General features: G+C 51.3%; 1 protein-coding gene across 1 annotated transcript in view; it reads left to right on the top strand.

Annotated features, from left to right (window-relative positions):
* The window catches only part of KIFC3 (kinesin family member C3), an 81130-nt gene extending 59845 nt beyond the window's left edge, over window positions 1-21285 (top strand). The window contains exons 18-19 of the mRNA XM_044274122.1: window positions 5201-5430; window positions 20613-21285. Of these exons, the coding sequence (XP_044130057.1) occupies window positions 5201-5430; window positions 20613-20735 (353 nt within the window). The 3' untranslated portion in view covers window positions 20736-21285. The remainder of the gene's footprint in view (window positions 1-5200; window positions 5431-20612) is intronic.
* Window positions 21286-22120: the final 835 nt, after the last annotated feature.

Here is a 22120-nt window from a genome sequence, read left to right as displayed (position 1 = left end):
AGAACACTGTGCCTGTATAGCGGTGTAGTACACTGTGCCTGTACAGCGGTGTAGAACACTGTGCCTGTATAGCGGTGTAGAACACTGTGCCTGTATAGCAGTGTAGTACACTGTGCCTGTATAGCAGTGTAGTACACTGTGCCTGTACAGCGGTGTAGTACACTGTGCCTGTACAGCGGTATAGAACACTATCCTTGCACCGGCCCTGCCTATCGGCTATCTTTTATCCTTTTACATTGTACGGTGGGGGGTTTCCCCCACTCCCCACCGTGACAGGAGGCCACAGAGTGGCACAATGACAGAGTGTGGAGGTGGCGGCAGCAGCAGCATCAGGAGGAGGCCACAGGGTGGCACAATGACAGTGTGGAGGGGGAGGCAGAAGCATCAGGAGGCCGCAGGGTGGCACAATGACAGTGTGGAGGTGGCAACAGCAGCATCAGGAGGAGGGCACAGGGTGGCACAATGACAGTGTGGAGGTGGCAACAGCAGCATCAGGAGGCTACAGAGTGGCAGGGTGACATAGTGTTGAGGTAGCAGGAGCATCAGCAGACCACAGAGTGGCAAGGTGACATAGTGTGGAGGTGACAGCAGCATCAGGAGACCACAGAGTGGCAAGGTGACATAGTGTGGAGGTGGTAGCAGCATCAGGAGACCACAGGGTGGCAAGGTGACATAGTGTGGAGGTGGCAGCAGCATCAGGAGACCACAGGGTGGCAAGGTGACATAGTGTGGAGGTGGAAGCAGCATCAGGAGACCACAGGGTGGCAAGGTGACATAGTGTGGAGGTGGTAGCAGCATCAGGAGACCACAGGGTGGCAAGGTGACATAGTGTGGAGGTGACAGCAGCATCAGGAGACCACAGAGTGGCAAGGTGACATAGTGTGGAGGTGGTAGCAGCATCAGGAGACCACAGGGTGGCAAGGTGACATAGTGTGGAGGTGACAGCAGCATCAGGAGACCACAGAGTGACCCAGTGAAAGAGTGGGGAGGTGGGTGGCAATACCAGTACCCGCTGATGAAGGTGGCTGAAAGAAGGAGCACTTGGAATCAGATGTGTGGCTTCAGGCGGGTGGCGACATCAGAGTAGTAGCTGAGGCAGGTAGCCACAAGGATCCAGTCTTTTTTGTCAAAGTGTTGGTGTGGCACCATGGATGATCTAGTCTGATGCATCAGGCATTGGTGGGTGGAAATCCTGGCTGATCCACGCCTGATTCATCTTCACAAAGGTCAGTCTCTCCACATTTTGGGTGGACGGGCTAGTTCTTCTTGGGGTAACTATGGCCCCCACCGCACTAAACACCTGCGCTGATGCCACACTACTGGCCGGGCATGTCAGCTTTTCCAGGGAAAACTCTGTGAGTTGCAGCCACAAATCCAGTTTGGCTGCCCAGTAGTCCAGCGGGTCTTCAATGTGGGGTGGCAGGGTACTGTTCAAGTTCTGCTCCAGGTCTAGCTGCTGCTGCTGGTGAGTAGTTTCTTCATTAGGCGGGTTAAGAAAGCTTCTCATCAGCAACTGTAGACTCAGGCTGCTGCTGATGGAGCTGGAACTGCTTCTCCCCCCCCCTGCCAAAGCAGCCATGGCAGATGAATGTGAGCGTAGAGGGCTTCACCCCCGCCCGGTCAGACCTGCGAGAGGTTAGCCGATTGCACAGATAGGCAGCGGCCAACTGACTACATAGGATGTCTCTATAGTAGTTCAGTTTGTCCTCCCTCTCAGGGGGTGTAAAAAGGCCCCTATTTTGGACTGGTAGCGAGGGTCCAACAAGGTGGAGAGCCAGAAGTCATCCCTCTGCCGAATGGGGACAATTCGGCTGTCACTACGCAAGCAAGTGAGCATGCATCGGGCCATTGTGCAAGTTACTCGGATGGACTCCCTGCCTCCATACTGCCACGGTGTGTACAGGTCCTCTGTCTCGTCTTCCTCATCACCCTGTAGCTCCTCTGGCTGCTCCTCCTCTCCTGTCACCTGTGTAGAAAAACCACCCAATGTCCTCGTCCAGTTCAGTCCCCACAGGGCTCATGTGGCCGTGAGATCGAGGCACCACGTCTCCAGTCCGTTGACCAGACAGATTTACCAGCATCTGTTCTAGGACACGAAGCAGTGGAATGACGTTGTTCATTCCGTAGTCCTGGCGACTGACAAATAACATGGCCTCCTCCAAGGGCCTGAGCAAACGGCAGGTGTCATGAATGAGCTGACACTGGCTGACATCGAAGTTACACAGGGGAGTACTCCTGTCCAGTGATGGTCAGTCCACCAGCGAACACATGCAGGCTGCCATCTTTAGAAAGGTAGACTCACCCGTCTGACGATGCACAGGTAAGCCCTTACCTGTGCCTGTGCCGGGAGGTGGTCTGAAATCAAATGCAGTCACCGGGAGCAGGCAGTTCAGAGAGCAGCCGTCGGGGGCCTTCATCGGGCGGTTCACCTTCTACATATGGCCATGTTCACCTCCTCCGGTGGCCTAACATAAACTGCCACACCGCCGAGTAGGTGATTTTACCCCCAACACTCCGTTCTGACTGACTGCTACTGCCGCTGCTTCCGTGAACCCCTGCACCACTAGTTTCTGGGCAGGTAGGCCCCTGTCTACCCCGGGCACGTTTGGCTCCCGACCTCCCACTGCTACCACCCTGCTGACTCCCGGCCACGCTAGCGACTTGCTGGCTCCGCCACTGCCTCACGGGCAAGCTGCCACCCTCTTCTTCTGATGATGATGAGGCCCCTTCCTCACTGGCTCCCAAGTGCGATCGGCTTCATCATTATCATCGAGTACTGTCTGCACGTGACTGATGTCCTCCTCAACCGTCTCTGGATCAGGAGCCTGACCGCTCGCCACACCAGCTCTCACGCCACTCTCCTCATCACTACTTGCCCGCCTAGCGGAGGAGGCGGCGGATGTCTCCTCCACATCTTAGCTGGGCAGTAGATGCTGACTGTCCTCTAGTAGCTCGTCCTCGCTGTATAGTGGAGCTGAGCCCACAGCATACAATACTTCTCTGGCTGAGGGAACAGAAAAGGACGGGGGCAGGTTGAGGACAGGTGAGGGCACAGGGCCTGCTCCCGGGCCATGCCAACTAAGAATTGTGTCTGATGAACCCACCGACTCTTGGCCGGGGGTGTCTGATGTCACTTGGGATGACGTGGATGACCGAGTCAACCAATCAAGAACCGCTGGGTTGCTGGTGAAGACACGACCACTGGATGACACCGGGAGCTCAGGTCTCTCGCTGCCACGGCCCCTGCTGCCACGGCCCCTTACTCTGCTGTGACCTCTCCCTGCACAGAAACAAATAGGCCTCTGCCCCTCCCCCAAAAGTCTGTAATTTTCGCACTCCACCGCACAATGGCTAATAAGCCCCTTTTTTCCCCACTAATACAAGCCACAAAAGGCTTCACAACATATAACTGCCCCGCACAAGGGCAAATAAGAGGTAGAAATATTCCCCTGTAATAACCCTGGTAATGGCGGTATCACACAGCACGTGCACCCCGATAACAGGAGCGGTTTGCTGGAATCACAGAGCTGTGTACTGCAATGTGGCTGCGCAGTCAGTGCAGCGCGGTGTAATAGGATTGTTCCTGTTCCCCGGGCTGTAACCTCCCCGACTGAACCCTGTTCTACAGAAACGCTGGGGATGATCCCTCCCTGTCCTTTCCCTGAACCTGTAAATGTTTTTCCAGCACAATGAAGTCTTCCCTCGCACTGTCCCTAGCGCCTGCCGACGTCTCTCCCTGCACTAAGTGCACTGGAAAATGGCAGAATCCAAGATGGCTGCCGCTATTTATAGGGCTGTGACATCACAGGGCTGGGTGGCTGCTGATTGGCTGCATGCATGGCATTGTGGGTGATCCCGCCTTCCCAGAGTCCCTTGCTCCATGTCCTCACACGTGCAGAAGCCATTTTAGGAAAAATATTTGATTTGTTACCACAAAGCGTGAGGAAATTCGGATTGGGTGCAAATCAAATTTTTCCTGAAATTCGGATCAAATTCCACTTCGTCAACTTCGATTCGCTCATTAATTCGCTAATTACTACAGGTACTATACCTCATACCAATACTACAGATACTCTTTATTACTACAGGTACTAGACTTCATACCAATACTACAGGTACTCAACATTACTATAGGTACTATACCTCATACCAATACTACAGATACTCTTCATTACTACAGGTACTATACCCCATACCAATGCTACAGATACTCTTCATTACTACAGGTACCACACATTATACCTATACTACGGGTACTAATCATTACTACACGTACCACACAATACACCAATACTACAGGTACTCATCATTACTACAGGTACCACACATTATACCTATACTACAGGTACTAATCATTCCTGCAGGTACCACACATTATAACTATACTACAGGTACTAATCATTACTACAGGTACCACACAATGCACCAATACTACAGGTACTCATCATTACAACATTTACCACACAATATACCAATACTACAGGTACTCATCATTCCTACAGGTACCACACATTATACCTATACTACAGGTACTAATCATTACTACAGGTACCACACAATATACCTATACTACAGGTACTAATCATTACTACAGGTACCACACATTATACCTGTACTACAGGTTCTTATCATTACTACAGGTACTAGACCTAATATCAATACTACAGGTACTCATCATTACTACAGGTACCACACATTATACCCGCACTACAGGTACTTATCATTTGTACAGGTGCTAGACCTAATACCAATACTACAGGTACTCATCATTACTACAGGTACTAGACCTCATACCAATATTACAGGTACTTATCCATACTACAGGTACCACACATTATACCCATACTACAGCTACTTATCATTCCTACAGGTACGAGACCTCATACTAATACTACAGGTACTTATCATTACTACAGGTACCACACATTATACCCATACTACAGGTACTAGACCTCATACTAATACAGTACACTATACTGCATTAACAACTCGTCTTTGTAATCTGAATCAAGGAAAAGGTTATTTAGGCTGCAGATCTGAGTCCTGACAATGTCTTGTATACTCTAGTCACAGTGAAAGCTGCAGTCTCTATTTTAATGGAGTTATTTACACAGCCCAGACGGTTCCTCTTTGGTTGGATGTTGAAGGATGTAGTACTGTATATGGAGACCACAATCATGTGACATCTTCTCTCCATTAGGGAAGCTGAACCTGGTGGACCTGGCGGGATCGGAGCGGGTGTGGAAGTCCGGGGCGGAGGGCGAACGTCTGAAGGAGGCGCAGAATATAAACAAGTCTCTGCTGGCTCTGGGCGAAGTCATTCAGGCCCTGAGGGCCAAGCAGGGTCATGTGCCCTTCAGGAACTCCAAGCTCACCTACCTGCTGCAGGACTCACTGGGCAAGGGCAACAAGACCGTAATGATGGTGCAGGTGCTGCCAGCTGTCACTATGAGGAATGCTGCATGCTGGGAGATGTCACTTCTCCGTAGGTGCATGCTGGGAGGTGACGCTGTATAGAGGTGCACGCTGGGAGATGTCACTTTTCCGTAGGTGCACGCTGGGAGGTGACTCTGTATAGAGGTGCATGCTGGGAGGTGACGCTGTATAGAGGTGCACGCTGGGAGGTGACGCTGTATAGAGGTGCACGCTGGGAGGTGACACTGTATAGAGGTGCACGCTGGGAGGTGACGCTATATAGAGGTGCATGCTGGGAGGTGACTGTATAGAGGTGTACAGGAGGTGACTGTATAGAGGTGTATGCTGGGAGGTGACGCTGTATAGAGGTGCACGCTGGGAGGTGACACTGTATAGAGGTGCACGCTGGGAGGTGACGCTATATAGAGGTGCATGCTGGGAGGTGACTGTATAGAGGTGTACAGGAGGTGACTGTATAGAGGTGTATGCTGGGAGGTGACGCTGTATAGAGGTGCACGCTGGGAGGTGACGCTGTATAGAGGTGCATGCTGGGAGGTGACGCTGTATAGAGGTGCATGCTGGGAGGTGACTCTGTATAGAGGTGCATGCTGAGAGATGTCACTTCTCCGTAGGTGCACGCTGGGAGGTGACTCTGTATAGAGGTGCATGCTGGGAGGTGACGCTGTATAGAGGTGCTGTCATGGATGGTGTTACAGAAAACTAGAAGACACAAATAAAGATCCGACTGACTTGATCCCAAACTAAGGAACATAAGGGTGAGCCCTATAAAAGCCCTAGAGCTCTCCCTGACTGCTCAGCCCATGCAAAGATCTTTATGATAGATAATTGAATGCCCTCGTACCTAGACTGTGTGACACCTGAAAACCCTATAATAGTGAGGGGACACGACCACCGGCTCCCTACACTTAATACGGAGGGAGTCAGGGTCACCTAGGATCAAGCCAACAGGAAAACACAAGTAAAGGAAAATACTTATCTGAGGAACCAGCAGTTGCAGCATCTAATAGTGAGCACAATCCAGGAAGTTGTATAAACCGCAAAGTGATGCAGTATGGGAGGGGATATAAAGGGATGCAATCAGTGCAACTAGATGACAGCTGAGAGAGGGAAACGAGATGACAAAACGAAACCAAAACAAAAGAACCTCAAGCAAGAGGTACTGAAGAACGTCTGTCAGAGCTTCTCAGAGATCTAGCGGTGACAGTACCCCTCCTTCTACGAGTGGACTCCGGACACTCAGAGCCCACCTTCTCAGGATGGGACCTATGGAAAGCCCTGATGAGACGAGTGGCCTTAATGTCCGCCACTGGGACCCATATCCTCTCCTCAGGACCATAATCCTCCCAATGAACGAGGTACTGGAGAGAAATGCGGATAATGCGACAATCCACAATCCTAGAGACCTGAAATTCAAGATAACCATCATCCACAATGGGAGGAGGAGGCAAAGAGAAGGGTACAATGGGTTGGACATAAGGTTTTATAGGGACTTGTGAAACACATTATGGATCTTCCAAGTCTGAGGAAGATCAAGACGGTATGCAACAGGATTGATGACGGACAGAATCTTGTAAGGCCCAATAAACTTAGGACCCAACTTCCAGGAGGGAACCTTCAATTTGATATTCTTAGTAGACAACCACACCAGATCACCACATTCAGGTCCGGACCAAGCACACGTCTCTTATCTGCCACACGCTTATATCTCTCACTCATCCTCTTCAGATTACCCTGAATCTTTTGCCAAATAAATGACAAAGACGAGGAAAATCTCTCCTCATCAGGTAAACCAGAAGACCCCTCTCCAGAGAATGTCCGAAACTGCGGATGAAACCCATATGCACCAAAAAATGGTGACTTATCAGAGGACTCCTGACGACGGGTTTTTAAAGCAAACTCTGCAAGGGACAAAAAAGAACACCAATCCTCCTGATTCTCCGCCACAAAACAACGCAGATATGTCTCCAGATTCTGATTGACGCGCTCTGTCTGGCCATTCGACTGCGGGTGGAAAGCAGAAGAGAATGACAACCGAACCCCCAAGCGAGAACAGAAAGCCTTCCAGAATCTGGAAACAAACTGCGTGCCCCTATCAGAGACTATGTCTGAAGGAATACCGTGCAATTTGACAATGTGATCAACAAATGCCTGCGCCAGCGTCTTAGCATTGGGCAAACCAGGAAAAGGGATGAAATGCACAATTTTGCTAAAACGGTCCACCACCACCAGAATCACGGTCTTCCCCGAGGAACGAGACAGGTCCGTTATGAAGTCCATGGACAGATGTGTCCAAGGATGGGAAGGAATAGGTAACGGGAGGAGAGGACCCGATGACCGTGAATGAGGGACCTTGGCACGAGCGCAGGTCTCGCAGGCTGCCACAAAACCCTCAACCGTCTTACGAAGAGCAGGCCACCAGAATCTCCGAGCAATGAGCTCCACAGTGGCTCTACTCCCCGGGTGCCTAGCAAGGACCGTATCGTGATGCTCCTTAAAAACCTTGTGTCGTAAAGCGAGAGGCACAAACAACCTCCCAGGAGGACAAAGATCAGGAGCCTCTGCCTGGGCTGCCTGAACCTCTGCCTCCAAATCAGGGTAAAGAGCAGAGACCACCACACCTTTAGCCAAAATGGGACCCGGGTCTTCAAAGTTCCCCCCTCCCGTAAAACAACGTGACAGGGCATCCGCCTTCACATTTTTAACCCTAGGGCGGAACGTGACAACAAAATTAAACCTGGAAAAGAATAAAGACCATCTGGCCTGTCTCGGGTTCAGTAGGCCAGATTCTTATGGTCGGTAAACGCAGTAATAGGGTGTCTGGCTCCCTATAGCCAATGGCGCCATTCCTCAAAAGCTAATTTGAAGGCCAACAACTCCCTATCTCCCACATCGTCATTTCTCTCCGCGGAGGAGAGTTTATTTGAGAAAAAGGCACACGGTCGCCATTTGGCAAGAGAGGGACCCTGAGACAAGACCGCAACCGCACCCACATCCCCTTCCCTGACCCTGACCAGGTTGTACGCCCCTCTCAAATCTAACTTAGAAATAACTTTAGCCCCAACAATCTGGTTAAACAGGTCCAGGATCAGAGGAAGCGGATAAGGGTCACGAATTGTGATACTGTTCAGCTCCCTGAAATCCAGACATGGTCTTAAAGAACCATCTTTTTTCTTAACAAAAAAAAAAACAGCGGCAACAGGTGACTTTGAGGGTCGGATGTGTCCCTTTCTCAGACTCTCAGAGATATAAGCATGCATAGCGACCATTTCAGGTTGGGAGAGATTGTATAAACGAGATTTAGGAAGCTAGGCGCCTGGGATGAGAATAATAGGGCAATTGTACTCCCGATGAGGGGGCAGCTCCTGAACTCCACTCTCTGAAAACACATCCCAAAAAATTCAGAGAGAAAAGATGGTACAGTCTTAGTAGAAACCTCTGAAACAGATGTCGTGAGGCAATTCTCTCTGCAAAAGTCACTCCAACCATTTATTTGCCTTGCTTGCCAATCAATGGTGGGGTTATGTTTAGTGAGCCAGGGTAGCCCCAACACTAGAGGAGTAGGCAATCCGCTTAGGACGAAACATGAGACATCCTCAACATGAGCATCACCCACAGTCAAACGGATATTGTGAACTATGCCCTTTAGCAATTTTTGAGAAAGTGGAGCGGAATCAATAGCAAAAACAGGAATATCCTTTCCCAAAGTGCGCACCTGGAAACCATGTGTTACAGCAAATTGATTATCAATGAGATTGACAGCTGCTCCACTATCTACAAAAATCTCACAAAAAATGTTCTTGCTCTCTAGCGCCACCCTAGCAGGCAGGACAAAATGGGAACTACAAGCAAACGGAAAAGCTTCAATTTCTGCATCAACCCTGCCAATAGTAACAGATGGAAAAATTTTAGAGGATTTATTTCTTTTAGTTTCTTTATTACTCCCAAAAAACTGCCTGAATCTCCTAGAGGGACAAACATTTGCCAAATGATTTATACCTCCACAACAGAAACAAACCCTCCTCTGAGAGCTGTATCCTCTATTGTCAGAGGCAAGCAAACCCATCTGCATGGTCTCCTGCTCAGAGGGGATTGAGAGAGACTGAGACCCCTGCGCACAGAATGAGACCGCCGCACTGTCCTTGGACTGAGTATGACAGGAAGGAGTGATCTCTCCTCTCTCTCTAAGACGCCTGTCAATACGAACAGCCTGAGACATGGCAGAGTCCAAGGAGGTAGGTCTCTCATGAAAGGAAAATGCATCTTTCAATCCCTCCGAAAGACCATAGCAAAATTGACTTCGGAGCGCAGCATCATTCCAACCAGTATCAGCTGCCCATCTCCGACATTCTGAACAGATTATGCGGATTGTTTAACCTGGCATAATAGACGTAGTCTAGACTCAGCCAGAGCAGCACGATCCGGATCATCATATATCTGACCACCCAGGACTGCAAAAAATTCATCCACCGATCGGAGGGGCCGTGCCCCCACCGGCAGCAAAAAGGCCCAAGATTGAGCGTTATCCCTGAGCAGCAAGATGATGATCCCCACCCTTAGCTCCTCATCCCCAAATGGAGTTTGCAAACCTCTCTAAAACAAACTAAATTCTCACTACCCCCAGAGAAGGTATTCGGAAGCGAGATCTTAGGCTCAGAACAAACTCCATGAACGCAACCTGAACCGGTCACCTGAAACTGAGATACAGTTTTACGGAGATCTGCTAACTCCAGTGAAAGACCCTGCATGCGTTCAGTCAAGAGTGAAACCGGATCCATGCTTAAGACGGTTTTGGCGGCTTATAATGTCACGGTTGGTGTTACAGAAAACTAGAAGACACAAATAAAGATCCAACTGACTTGATCCCAAACTAAGGAACAGAAGGGTGAACCCTATAAAAGTCCTAGAGATCTCCCTGCCTGCTCAACCCATGCAAAGATCTTTAGATAGATAAAGATAGATAATTGAATGCCCTCGTACCTAGACTGTGTGACACCTGAAAACCCTATAATAGTGAGGGGACACGACCACTGGCTCCCTACACTTAATACGGAGTGAGTCAGGGTCACCTAGGATCAAGCCAACAGGAAAACACAAGTAAAGGAACAGACTTATTTGAGGAACCAGCAGTTGCAGCATCTAATAGTGAGCACAATCCAGGAAGTTGTATAAACCGCAAAGTGATGCAGTATGGGAGGGGATATAAAGGGATGCATTCAGTGCAACTAGATGGCAACTGAAAGAGGGAAACGAGATGACGAAACGAAACCAAAACAAAAGAACCTCAAGCAAGAGGTACTGAAGAACGTCTGTCAGAGCTTCTGAGATGTCTGGCGGTGACAGGTGCACGCTGGGAGGTGACGCTGTATAGAAGTGCACGCTGGGAAATGATGCTATATAGAGGTGCACGCTGGGAAGTGACGCTGTATAGAGGTGCATGCTGGGAGGTGACACTGTATAGAGGTGCACACAGGGAGGTGACACTGTATAGAGGTGCACGCTCGGAGGTGACTCTGTATAGAGGTGCACGCTCGGAGGTGACACTGTATAGAGGTGCACGCTGGGAGGTGACGCTGTATGGAGGTGCACGCTGGGAGGTGACGTTGTATAGAGGTGCACGCTGGGAGGTGACGCTGTATAGAGGCGCCAGCTGGGAGATGATGCTATATAGAGGTACACACTGGGAAGTGACGCTGTATAGATGTGCACGCTGGGAGGTGACGCTGTATAGAGGTGCATGCTGGGAGGTGACTCTGTATAGAGGTGCACGCTGGGAGGTGACGCTGTATAGAGATGCATGCTGGGAGGTGACGCTATATAGAGGTGCACGCTGGGAGGTGACGCTGTATAGAGGTGCACGCTGGGAGGTGACGCTATATAGAGGTGCACGCTGGGAGGTGACGCTGTATAGAGGTGCATGCTAGGAGATGACTCTGTATAGAGGTGCACGCTGGGAGATGATGCTTTATAGACGTGCACTCTGGGAGGTGACGCTGTATAGAGGTGCACGCTGGGAGGTGACTCTGTATAGAGGTGCATGCTGGGCGGTGACGTTGTATAGAGGTGCACGCTAGGAGCTGACGCTGTATAGAGGTGCACGCTGGGAGATGATGCTATATAGAGGTACACGCTGGGAAGTGACGCTGTATAGAGGTGCCAGCTGGGAGGTGACTCTGTATAGAGGTGCACGCTGGGAGGTGACGCTGTATAGAGTTGCACGCTGGGAGGTGACGCTATATAGAGGTGCACGCTGGGAGGTGACGCTGTATAGAGGTGCACGCTGGGAGGTGACACTATATAGAGGTGCATGCTGGGAGATGACGCTTTATAGAGGTGCACTCTGGGAGGTGACACTGTATAGAGGTGCACGCTGGGAGGTGACGCTATATAGAGGTGCATGCTGGGAGATGATGCTTTATAGAGGTGCACGCTGGGAGGTGACGCTGTATAGAGGTGCATGCTGGGAGGTGACTCTGTATAGAGGTGCACGCTGGGAGGTGACTCTGTATAGAGGTGCACGCTGGGAGGTGACGCTATATAGAGGTGCACGCTGGGAGGTGACGCTGTATAGAGGTGCACGCTGGGAGGTGACTCTGTATAGAGGTGCACGCTGGGAGGTGACGCTGTATAGAGGTGCACGCTGGGAGGTGACGCTGTATAGAGGTGCACGCTGGGAGGTGACTCTGTATAGAGGTGCACGCTGGGAGGTGACGCTGTATAGAGGTGCACGCTGGGAGGTGACTCTGTATAGAGGTGCACGCTGGGAGGTGACGCTGTATAGAGGTGCACGCTTGGAGGTGACGCTATATAGAGGTGCACGCTGGGAGGTGACGCTGTATAGAGGTGCACGCTGGGAGGTGACACTAAATAGAGGTGCACGCTGGGAGGTGACGCTGTATAGAGGTGCATGCTGGGAGGTGACTCTGTATAGAGGTGCATGCTGGGAGGTGACTCTGTATAGAGGTGCACGCTGGGAGGTGACTCTGTATAGAGGTGCACGCTGGGAGGTGACGCTGTATAGAGGTGCACGCTGGGAGGTGACGCTATATAGAGGTGCACGCTGGGAGGTGACGCTATATAGAGGTGCACGCTGGGAGGTGACGCTGTATAGAGGTGCACGCTGGGAGGTGACACTAAATAGAGGTGCACGCTGGGAGGTGACTCTGTATAGAGGTGCACGCTGGGAGGTGATGCTATATAGAGGTGCACGCTGGGAGGTGACTCTGTATAGAGGTGCACGCTGGGAGGTGACACTATATAGAGGTGCACGCCGGGAAGTGATGCTAGATAGAGGTTCACGCTGGGAAGTGACGCTATATAGAGGTGCACGCTGGGAAGTGACGCTATATAGAGGCGCATGTATAAGCCGTGTACCGGGGTGGGCTCCCCAGGATACAGCGAAGTCACGAACGAGGAAAGCAACTCCGACACCAGCTTTTGCCAAAACAGAATTTTACTTAAATATGGCAATAATCGCAACCACAAATGCTGGGCACATACAATACATTTACATACACCCTTGTGCTGCACAGCACAGCGCCCATCGATGGATGCAGGAGGAAAGTGTGGTAATTTACCTACTGGCGGGCACAACTAAACTGCCACACCTTACCTGTTATTACCCTAAAAACAAGAAACACTGTATGGGTGTGTGGTACGGGCTAGCCTGCGGTGCAGCACAACAGCTTACAATCTTACAAAGCGCTACAGTATTCCCCCTCCCATAACTGGTGTTGTAGCACATGCCTGAGTATTCCTCCTGAGCAAAACGCCAGCCTGGCTTAAGTTTGTGGGGAAGTTTATCAGCTCTCCGGTGTGAAATGTCCCTTTAAATTATGGAGTCCTTGCAATAAACAATAGCAACACTTGTGGCCTGACACAAACAGAGACCTAACTAACTAATGACAGGCCTGGTCTCATCTCTAGTGTCAACGGTGTGGTGAGGTGCGTGCACTATCTTACCGATCCGGGTCTGCTCTGCATCCGCTGGTGACTCGGAACCGAACAAATGCCTCTCCAACAAGCATGCGGTACCGCAGAGTATGTCGCTTTGCTCCTCAGCTCTCATCAGCGTTCCTTGAAGCAATCCTCGTTCCTCTGGAACACTGAGGTATGCTCCCACACCTGGATGCCGTCGGATCCTCTGCTGACAAAGTTCCTCAGTCTCAGCTTCCTCTAAAATGGCTGCTTCCTTTTCTTCTCCAGGGTCTGAAACTCCACCATCATGAATATGGAAAAATATTCAGTCTGTAGCTGTGTTTTGGAAACAGCGACATCTTGTGGCCAAACAGCAGAATGTCAGTCCAGATCATTTGATTTAATCTATACAAACAGTGTTCAGACAAGGAGAGCTGTTTCCTCATCTTACATGCCACCCCACTAGAGGTTGTCCTCCTTGGAAACCCTCCCCATACAAACTCATCCTGGGCATAGCGCTGTGGGGGCACTCCAGCATTGGGCCTGGTTGACCTTAGTAGAGTGATAGGCTCAGAAGCACTGGGGATGTCAGGCACATCTAATGGGGAGGAGCTTCTGACTGCTCAACACTTTCCCTGGGTGGCAAACTTGCCACGGCTGGAGCCTCTGTGGGTACCGGGGCAGGGAAAACCCACCATTCCTCCTCCTCTAAGGGGATTTCCTCTGTACTCTGAGCAGGAGGAGGCATCTCCTCCACGCACACAGGCTCATCACTTGGTTTTGACCATCACTTGATCACCCGGGGCATACCAATCCCTCTGCACTGCTCTTGGGTTAGGGTGTACAACTTGTCCCAGGCACTCCCCCACAACCTTGTGGATCACTCTCAGCCGGCGGCGGTGCTCTTGCACCCATGCGGTGGTATTTCTCAGTGGTGGCTCCATCGGATTGGGCATGTGGAGATCTTCTATCTCCCGTCTGGCTCTCCCAAACATGAGCATATGTGGGGAGTATTTGGTGGTATTGTGTACCCTTTATAGGCCCACATCAGTTTAGGCTAGGTACTTGAGCCACCGAGCCTTTTGGTGATCTTCCAGAGTATGCAGCATCTGGAGCAAGGTGCAGTTGAACCGCTCACGTGCCCCGTTTCCCTGGGGGTGATACGTGGTGGTGCGGGAACGTTCGATCCCATACAGTTGGTACAAATCATTCATTAGAAGTACCCTGAAAACATACCCCCTGGTCCGAATGTATCCTCTGTGGACACCCGAACACCTGTATAAAGTGTTTGCAGACCGCTTCAGCGGCTGACTCTGCCATCTGGTCTCTGGTGGGTATAGCCACCACATACTTTGTCAAATGATCTGTCATGACGAGTACGAGTGTCCCAAGATAGAGTACCCAATCTGTACATAATCGATCATAAGGAGCTCTAGGAGCGCTGAGGTCCAGATGGCCTGGACAGGAGCCCGCTGTTCAGTACTCTTACTCAGCCTGCAGGGCCAACACTTAAGACATGCCTTAGCCACCATGTCTGCCAAATCTGGACAGTATACCAGCCGTTGGAGCCACTTGAATAATTTATCGCTCCCAAAATAGGCACCCCTCTCATGGGCTTCCTGGGCAGCCTACAGTCCCAATGACATGGGGATGACAATCTGTTGCTGGTACTGCAACTCTGATTGCAAGTAAATGGTCCGACACAGGAAGCCCTGGGTAACAGTCAGCTTATCCCTCTGCATTAACAACTTTTGGCCCTCTGGAGTCAGACGAGCCTGCTCTTCTGGCCGAGGCCAGATCTTGCTCTGGACTCATTCTTTCACTTTCCAAAGGTGGCAGCCATTCTGGACCCTCTCCCAATCAGCCAATGTTTTTCCCAGCACCATTGCACCCCAGACGCCACCCCACTTGAATGTGCCACATCTTGGAACATAGGTAATCAACCAAGGACAGGAGTTTCAGTGTCTTCTAGCTCATGTCATTAGCACTCTGAGCCAACAACCCTACAGGGACTCGGGAGAGTGCGTCGGTGTTGCCGTTCTCCCTACCTCCCGGAACTTGATGCAGTATTGGTACTTAGAAAGGCGAGACAACCACCTCTGCTCAAGCGCAACGAGCCTGGCATTCTCCAGATGTGCTAATGGGTTGTTGTCCATCATCACGGTCACCTCTGCACCTGTCAGGTACTCCCCGAACCTTTTGGTCATGACCCACACCAGTGCCAGTAGTTCCAATTTGAAGGAGCTATAGTTGTCAGGATTGCGCTCAGACTCCCTCAGAGACCAGCTGCCATAGGCAATGACTCTCTCACGTCCATCCTGGGATAACATGGCCCCCAGACTATGTAGACTTCCGTCAGTGTACAGCAGGAATGGGTTGTCAAACCGCGCATAAGCCAGAATGGGGGCACTGGTCAGCGCCTCCTTCACTGCTTCAAAGGCCTCTTTTTGCCGGGGTTCCCACTCGATGAGATGATTCTTTGGACCCTACAGTGTTCCTTGATAACTCGTTTAACGGGCCCACCAAATGAGCTAATTTGGGTATAAACCTGCTGTAGTAGCCGGCCAGTCGCACGAACGCCAGCACCTCTCGTAGTGTACTCAGCTGGGGCCTTTTCTGGACAGCATCCACCTTGCTGGTGGCTGGTTTTACCCCCTCCTGGGTGACCAAATGTCGAAAATACTCTATCTGCTGTCGAAAGAGTTGGCACTTCTTGGGCTTGATCTGAACCCATGGTCTTGCAGCCGTCCTAGGACCTGTCACAGCTTCTGGAGGTGATCCTCAAAGGAGGCCCCAAACACTACTATGTCGTCTAGGTATATCAATACCGACTCGAAGTTGAGATCCCCCAGACAGTGCTCCATCAACCTCTGCAATGTTCACGGGGCATTGGAAAGGCCGAATGGCATCCACTTAAACTTGTAAAGTCCCATAGGTAGGATGAAGGCCGTCTTAGCTTTCTTCTTAGCTACCAGTACCTGCCAATACCCACTGGCCAGGTCAAGAGTCGAGAAGAACTTCGCATGACTCAGGGCGGACAACGACTCCTCAATCCGCGGAAGGGGTAGGCATCACAGACGGTCCAGGCATTCAGCTTCCGATAATCCATGCACAACCGGAGACTCCCATCTTTCTTCTGCACCAAGACTACTGGAGCAGCCCAAGGACTTTGACTCTCCTGGATCACCTGGTTTTCCAACATGCTGGCCACCATGTCCTTCACCTCCTGGTACATTTTAGGCGGGATTTGCCTGTAGCGTTCCCTGATCGGTGCAGCATCGCCGGTGGGGATTTCGTGCTCGATGGCAGACGCACACCCAAAGTCCTCATCATGTCTCAAGAACGCCTCCTGAAATTCCCAAAGGGTGTCTTCTGGCAACTTCTGTTGTCCTGGAGTCAGGGTCTTGCAGTCCACCCCCCATCCGGGTCATGATCACTCGACCGTTCCACTCCGCTGTTGGGGGTCTCCCTTTAATGGACCTCTACAGCATAGGTCTAGGCTGATCTCCTATCTGGCTGTAGCATGAAGCCCCTTCGTCGAGGGATTTCCCCTTTGGACATATACACTTTGGACAGCAAGGTATTCCCAGGAATAGTTAACTCTTAGTCTTCAAAGTTGAGGCACCGTACAGGCACACATCCATCCTTCACAATAGCAAGGGCCCGAGCTCCCAGTGGGCAAGTTTGCGTTTCCTCTTGGTATGCAGGCTCAATCAGGACCTCCAGTCCATTCAGCTGTTGTCCAGCCCCCACCGGCAGCATCAATATTTGTTCTTGTCGAGGTGGGATCTTCACCGGGGTCCTCCGCAACACCTTCACGTGTCCAATGGGCCGACCAGACATGTTGCTCTTTCGTGGACTACAGCTCCTCACCATCTGCTGTAGAACCTTCTGGGTTGGCTGGTGTGTGGTGGCCAGTTGACAATACTCCGGCCCTTCTTTGGCATAGAGTTGACGGTCTCGGTCTCTCAGCACATTCATACCTAGTGTCTCATCGTACCTTCTGGCCTTCCAACTCGGCTTCCATAACGGGGCTGCTGGCATACAAGTCGTGTTCATCACACATAGGACTTAGCTTCTGGTGTTCCGCCACAGGACGCCCAGCTACTGCGGCGGTAGGAAGTTTAACGTCGGCTCAAACTTCTGTTCTGGGCACTCTCTGGCCATATGGCCGTACTGTCGACAAGCCCAGCAGTGGAACCCTCTTTTGACGAGCCCCAGAACCTGAGTCACCCTGGGTGGAGTGGCACAGGGTGCTGGGATCATTCCAGGAGGCCGGGGTGATCCTGCCTTCATCCGGGACACTTCCAGCCAAAGTTCTCTCAATTCTGTCCGCAGGGGCTGGACCACATCCTTTAAGGACTCTGAGTCTTCAGACCCCGACCGGTCCCTTGTAGCATGGGTGCTACTCACTACTCTCACCGCCACAGGCATGTGCTCTTCCTCTCTCTCCACGGTGGCTAGGTAGATGCTGTAGAATGTCATGTCTGCCATCGTCCGGGTCATCTCTTGCAATTTGTCCTGTAAGAACTTGTTGGAGAGCCCCACTATGAACTGGTCTCGTAGTAGCCTCTGGGTCTTACCGCTGTATTTCATTTAACGTCTAGGCTATCTCTGTCGAATTCATGCCTTACCATCACTGTCCGTCTGACGTTGCCCTCTAGAGCCCCCAACGCAACCTCTGCCCGCAGCTCGGGGGTCAGGTTACACATTCTAACTGCACTTCGCACCCTTTCAGTCCAGTCCTGCAACATCATGTTTTTACGGTCAAATTTTGGCAGATGACGCAACAGCACCCCCACGGGAATGTACCCTACTGGAGTGGGCATGGCGGAGGCAAGCTCTATCAGCGGCCTGAACTGGGTCCTGGACCGGTGCCATTGGCGCGAGGGGAAAGCCTCCCGCCGCGTTCCCGTCCATAGCGGTTGCTGTATCCTGCCAATTATGCCAAGATGTAAGCCGTGTACCGTTGTTGGCTCCCCAGGATACAGTGAAGTCATGGACGAGGAAACCAACCCCAACACCAGCTTTTGCCAAAACTGAATTTTACTTAAATGTGGCAATAAACACAACCACAAATGCTGGGCACATACAATACATTTACATACACGCTTGTGCTGCACAGCACAGCGCCCTTCGATGGATGCAGGAGGAAAGTGCGGTTATTTACCTACTGGCGGGCACGACTAAACTGCCACACCTTACCTGGTATTACCCCATAAAACAAAAAACACTGTATGGGTGTGTGGTACGGGCTAGCCTGCGGTGCAGCACAACAGCTTACAATCTTACAGTGCTCTACAGCAGTGGTCCCCAACTGCCGGGCCTAGGAAGATTTTTTTGCTAGGCCGTGGCAATACAGAGGAGCGGAGACGCCAGGTGCATGCGTGCCCGGTGCGCACATCACACTCGCTCGGCGCGCGACAAATTCAGTGGCCAGAGTCAGTGGAGGAGGGAGGGAATCCCTCCCTCCTATGACGCAGCTGCCGCTGAGCCCAATAAAGTGAGCGGGCTCTGAAGCTGCCCGCACCACTGCCACCAATGAATGTGTGGCTAATATTAAAGTAGGAGGAGGGACGGCGGAGGGTTTACCGCTGCGCTGTCTCAGCTAGTGTGCGCGGCGAACGGCAGCAGCGGGAACCTCCTCCTCCTCCTCATGAGTCTTGTGTTCTCCAGTCCCCAGCCATTAGTGCTCTAAAAAAAAGCAGCCGATGCAGGTACCCGGCCCACACCCCGTCCCAGACCCCGCAAGATTATGAGCCTGCCTCAAAATAAAGGCAGGCAAAAAACATGTATCAGGCAGCCAGCAAGATTTGGGGTTAATGTTGCCAGTAGCCATAATTTGAGAAGATGGGGTCACCTATTATTATTCTGAGGTACATGATGCTATTACATTAGTACGTCCCATGTACCTCTCATTAAAAGTAAGTGGCCCCCAAGCACCTCATCCAATAACGGGCAACATGGAGTTAACCATTAATGTGAGGAACACATGATGAGGGTACTTACCATTGATGTGAGGCACATGCAGGTCCAAATTGATAAAACAATGTGCCTCATATTAACAGTAAGTTACTCCAGCATGTACCTGATGCCATTAACCCCATGTTGTCCATTATGTTAAGCGGGGTACTTGACGAGGTTGCTATTAATATGTCACATATGGTTTCATCAATTTAGCCAGTAACCTTATCATACTGTAGTACCCAACACCAACCCACACATTAACCCCATGTTGCCCAATGTCCATTATGTTAAATAATATAATCGTTATATATTTTAATATGCACCTTGTGTTTTGTTATGCGCGTGAATCAGTCTGCGCCGACCAGCACCCCTAAGCCCCGCCCCAGAACCCCCCCACCCCCTGGAAAAATTGTCTTGCATGAAACTGGTCCTTGGTGCAAAAAAGGTTGGGCACCACTGCTCTACAGTATTCCCCCTCCCATAACTGGTGTTGTAGCACGTGCCCGAGTATTCCTCCTGAGCAAAATGCCAGCCGGGCTTGAGTTCGTGGGAAGTTTATCAGCTCTCCGGTGTGAAATGTCACTTTAAGTATTAGAGTCCTTGCAATGAACAATAGCAACACTTGTGGCCTGACACAAACAGAGACCCTATCTAACTACAAGCCTGGTCTCATCTTTAGGCGCCAACACAGTGGTGAGGTGCGTGCACGATCTTACCGACCCGGGTCTGTTCTGCCTCCGCTGGTGAATCGGAACCGAACAAATGCCTCTCCATGCGGTACCGCAATGTATGTAGCTTTGCTCCTCAGCTCTCCTCAGCGTTCCTGGAAGCAATCCTCGTTCCTCTGACAGGATCAGCTTCACTTAGCTGCAGCTCTGGTTACGGAGGTATGCTCCCACACCTGGATACCATCGGCTTCTCTGCTGACACAGTTCCTCAGTCTCAGCTTCCTCTAAGATGGATGCTTCCTTATCTTCTCCAGGCTCTAAAACTCCACTTCTTATGAATATGGAAATATATTCAGTCTGTAGCTGTGTTTTGGAAACAGCGGCATCTTGTGGCCAGACAGCAGAATGTCAGTCCAGATCATTGAATTTAATCTATACAAAGAGTGTTCAGACAATGAGAGCTATTTCCCCATCTTACACATGCTGGGAGACGTTATTGTACAGTGATGTATGCAAGGTACACAGAGAATGGTATACAGGGCAGAGCAGGGTACATGGAGGATGGTACGCAGGGCAGAGTACTGTTCTTGGGGGATGGTTTACAGCTCATGTCTTCTCCTGTTGCAGGTGTCGCCGCTGGAGAGTAACCTCGGTGAGACGGTCTGCTCCCTGAACTTTGCCCAGAGGGTCTGTAAGGTGGAACTGGGCCCAGCCTCCCGGAGGATTGATGTAGGCAGGTCGGAGATATGAGTGCGTCCTGGTATCATGGTGGATGCCAGATGCCCGGTATACAAGAGGGGTACGTCTCCCCTGCCTTGAGCCCATCATGATAAAAAAAACTCTGCATTAATGATCCTTCATGTGCAGCGCTAAACTAAGCCAATATAGACACTGGCAGAGCTGAGGGTCATCTCCCTCCTCCTCAGTGCCAAAGATGGAGACCTGTCCCAAAACTGAGCGCATGAGTGCAATGACTCCTACTGTACAGGGGACACTAACTAATGCAAAATCCCATCTCCTAACCAGCAATGAGAAGGAATTAAGCAGAGATGGGACAAGAGATCAGACGCACAGTGCCATCATGAGAAGGATCAGGTGGCACCAGAATCAAGGACAGTACATCGCCAGGGGGCACAGCCGGAGGCTGCTTCATCATCACAAGCTCAACTTCTGAAAGTCTGTGTTCTCTCTAAACCCGTCTGTCCCTTCGTCCAGACTCCTCTGTCCTCCTCCAGGCTCCTATCCTCCTCCAGACTCCTGTCTCTTCCTCCAGGCTCCTCTGTCCACCTCCAGGCTCCTCTGTCCCCTCACTCAGGCTCCCCTGTACTCCCCCAGACTCCTCTGTCCTCTCCCAGGCTCCCCAGTCCACCTCCAGGTTCCTCTGTCCTCCTCCAGGCCCCCTAGTCCATCCCAAGGCTCCCCTCTCTCCTGCTCCAGGCTCTCCTGTCCTACTCTATGCTCCCTTTACTCCCCTGTCCCCCTCTGGGCTCCTTTGTCTTCTTCCAGTCTCTTCTGTCCAACTCCAGGCTTCTCTGTCTGTCTCTGTCCTCTTCCAGGCTCCTATGTTCTCCTCCAAACCTCTCTGTCTCTATCCTCCTCCATGCTTCTCTGTCCTCTTCCAGTCTCCTTTGTCCTCCTCCTGACCTCCCTTTGTCTCTATCTTCCTCCAGGCTTGTCTGTCCTCCTCCTGTTCCTATCCAGACCCCTCTGTCCTACTCCAGGCTTCTCTGTCTCTATCCTCATCCATGCTTCTCTGTCCTCCTCCTGACCTCTTCCAGGCTCCTCTGTCCCCTCTTCCAGGCTCCTCTGACTTCCTACAGGTTTTTCTGTCTCTATTCTCCTCCAGGCTTGTCTGTCCTCCTCCTGCTACTGTCCAGGCCCCTCTGTCCTCCTCCAGGCTTCTCTGTCTCCATCCTCTTCCATGCTTCTCTGGTCCTCCTGACCACCCTCTGTCCTTCCAGGCTCCTTGGTCCCCTTCTCCAGACTCCTCTGTCCTCCTCCTGACCTCCCTCTGTCCTCTTTCAGGCTCATCTGTCCTCCTCCAGACTCCTCTGTCCCCTCCTCCAGGCTCCTCTGTCCTCCTCCAGGCTCCTCTCTATCCTGCTCCAGGCACCTGTGTCCTCCCCCAGGCTCCC

The sequence above is a fragment of the Bufo gargarizans genome, unplaced genomic scaffold, assembly GCF_014858855.1.
Source record: "Bufo gargarizans isolate SCDJY-AF-19 unplaced genomic scaffold, ASM1485885v1 original_scaffold_1488_pilon, whole genome shotgun sequence".
Taxonomy (NCBI): Eukaryota; Metazoa; Chordata; class Amphibia; order Anura; family Bufonidae; genus Bufo; species Bufo gargarizans.
The sequence above is the reverse complement of the archived record's forward strand: the minus strand, read 5'-3'. Positions and strand labels throughout refer to the sequence as shown.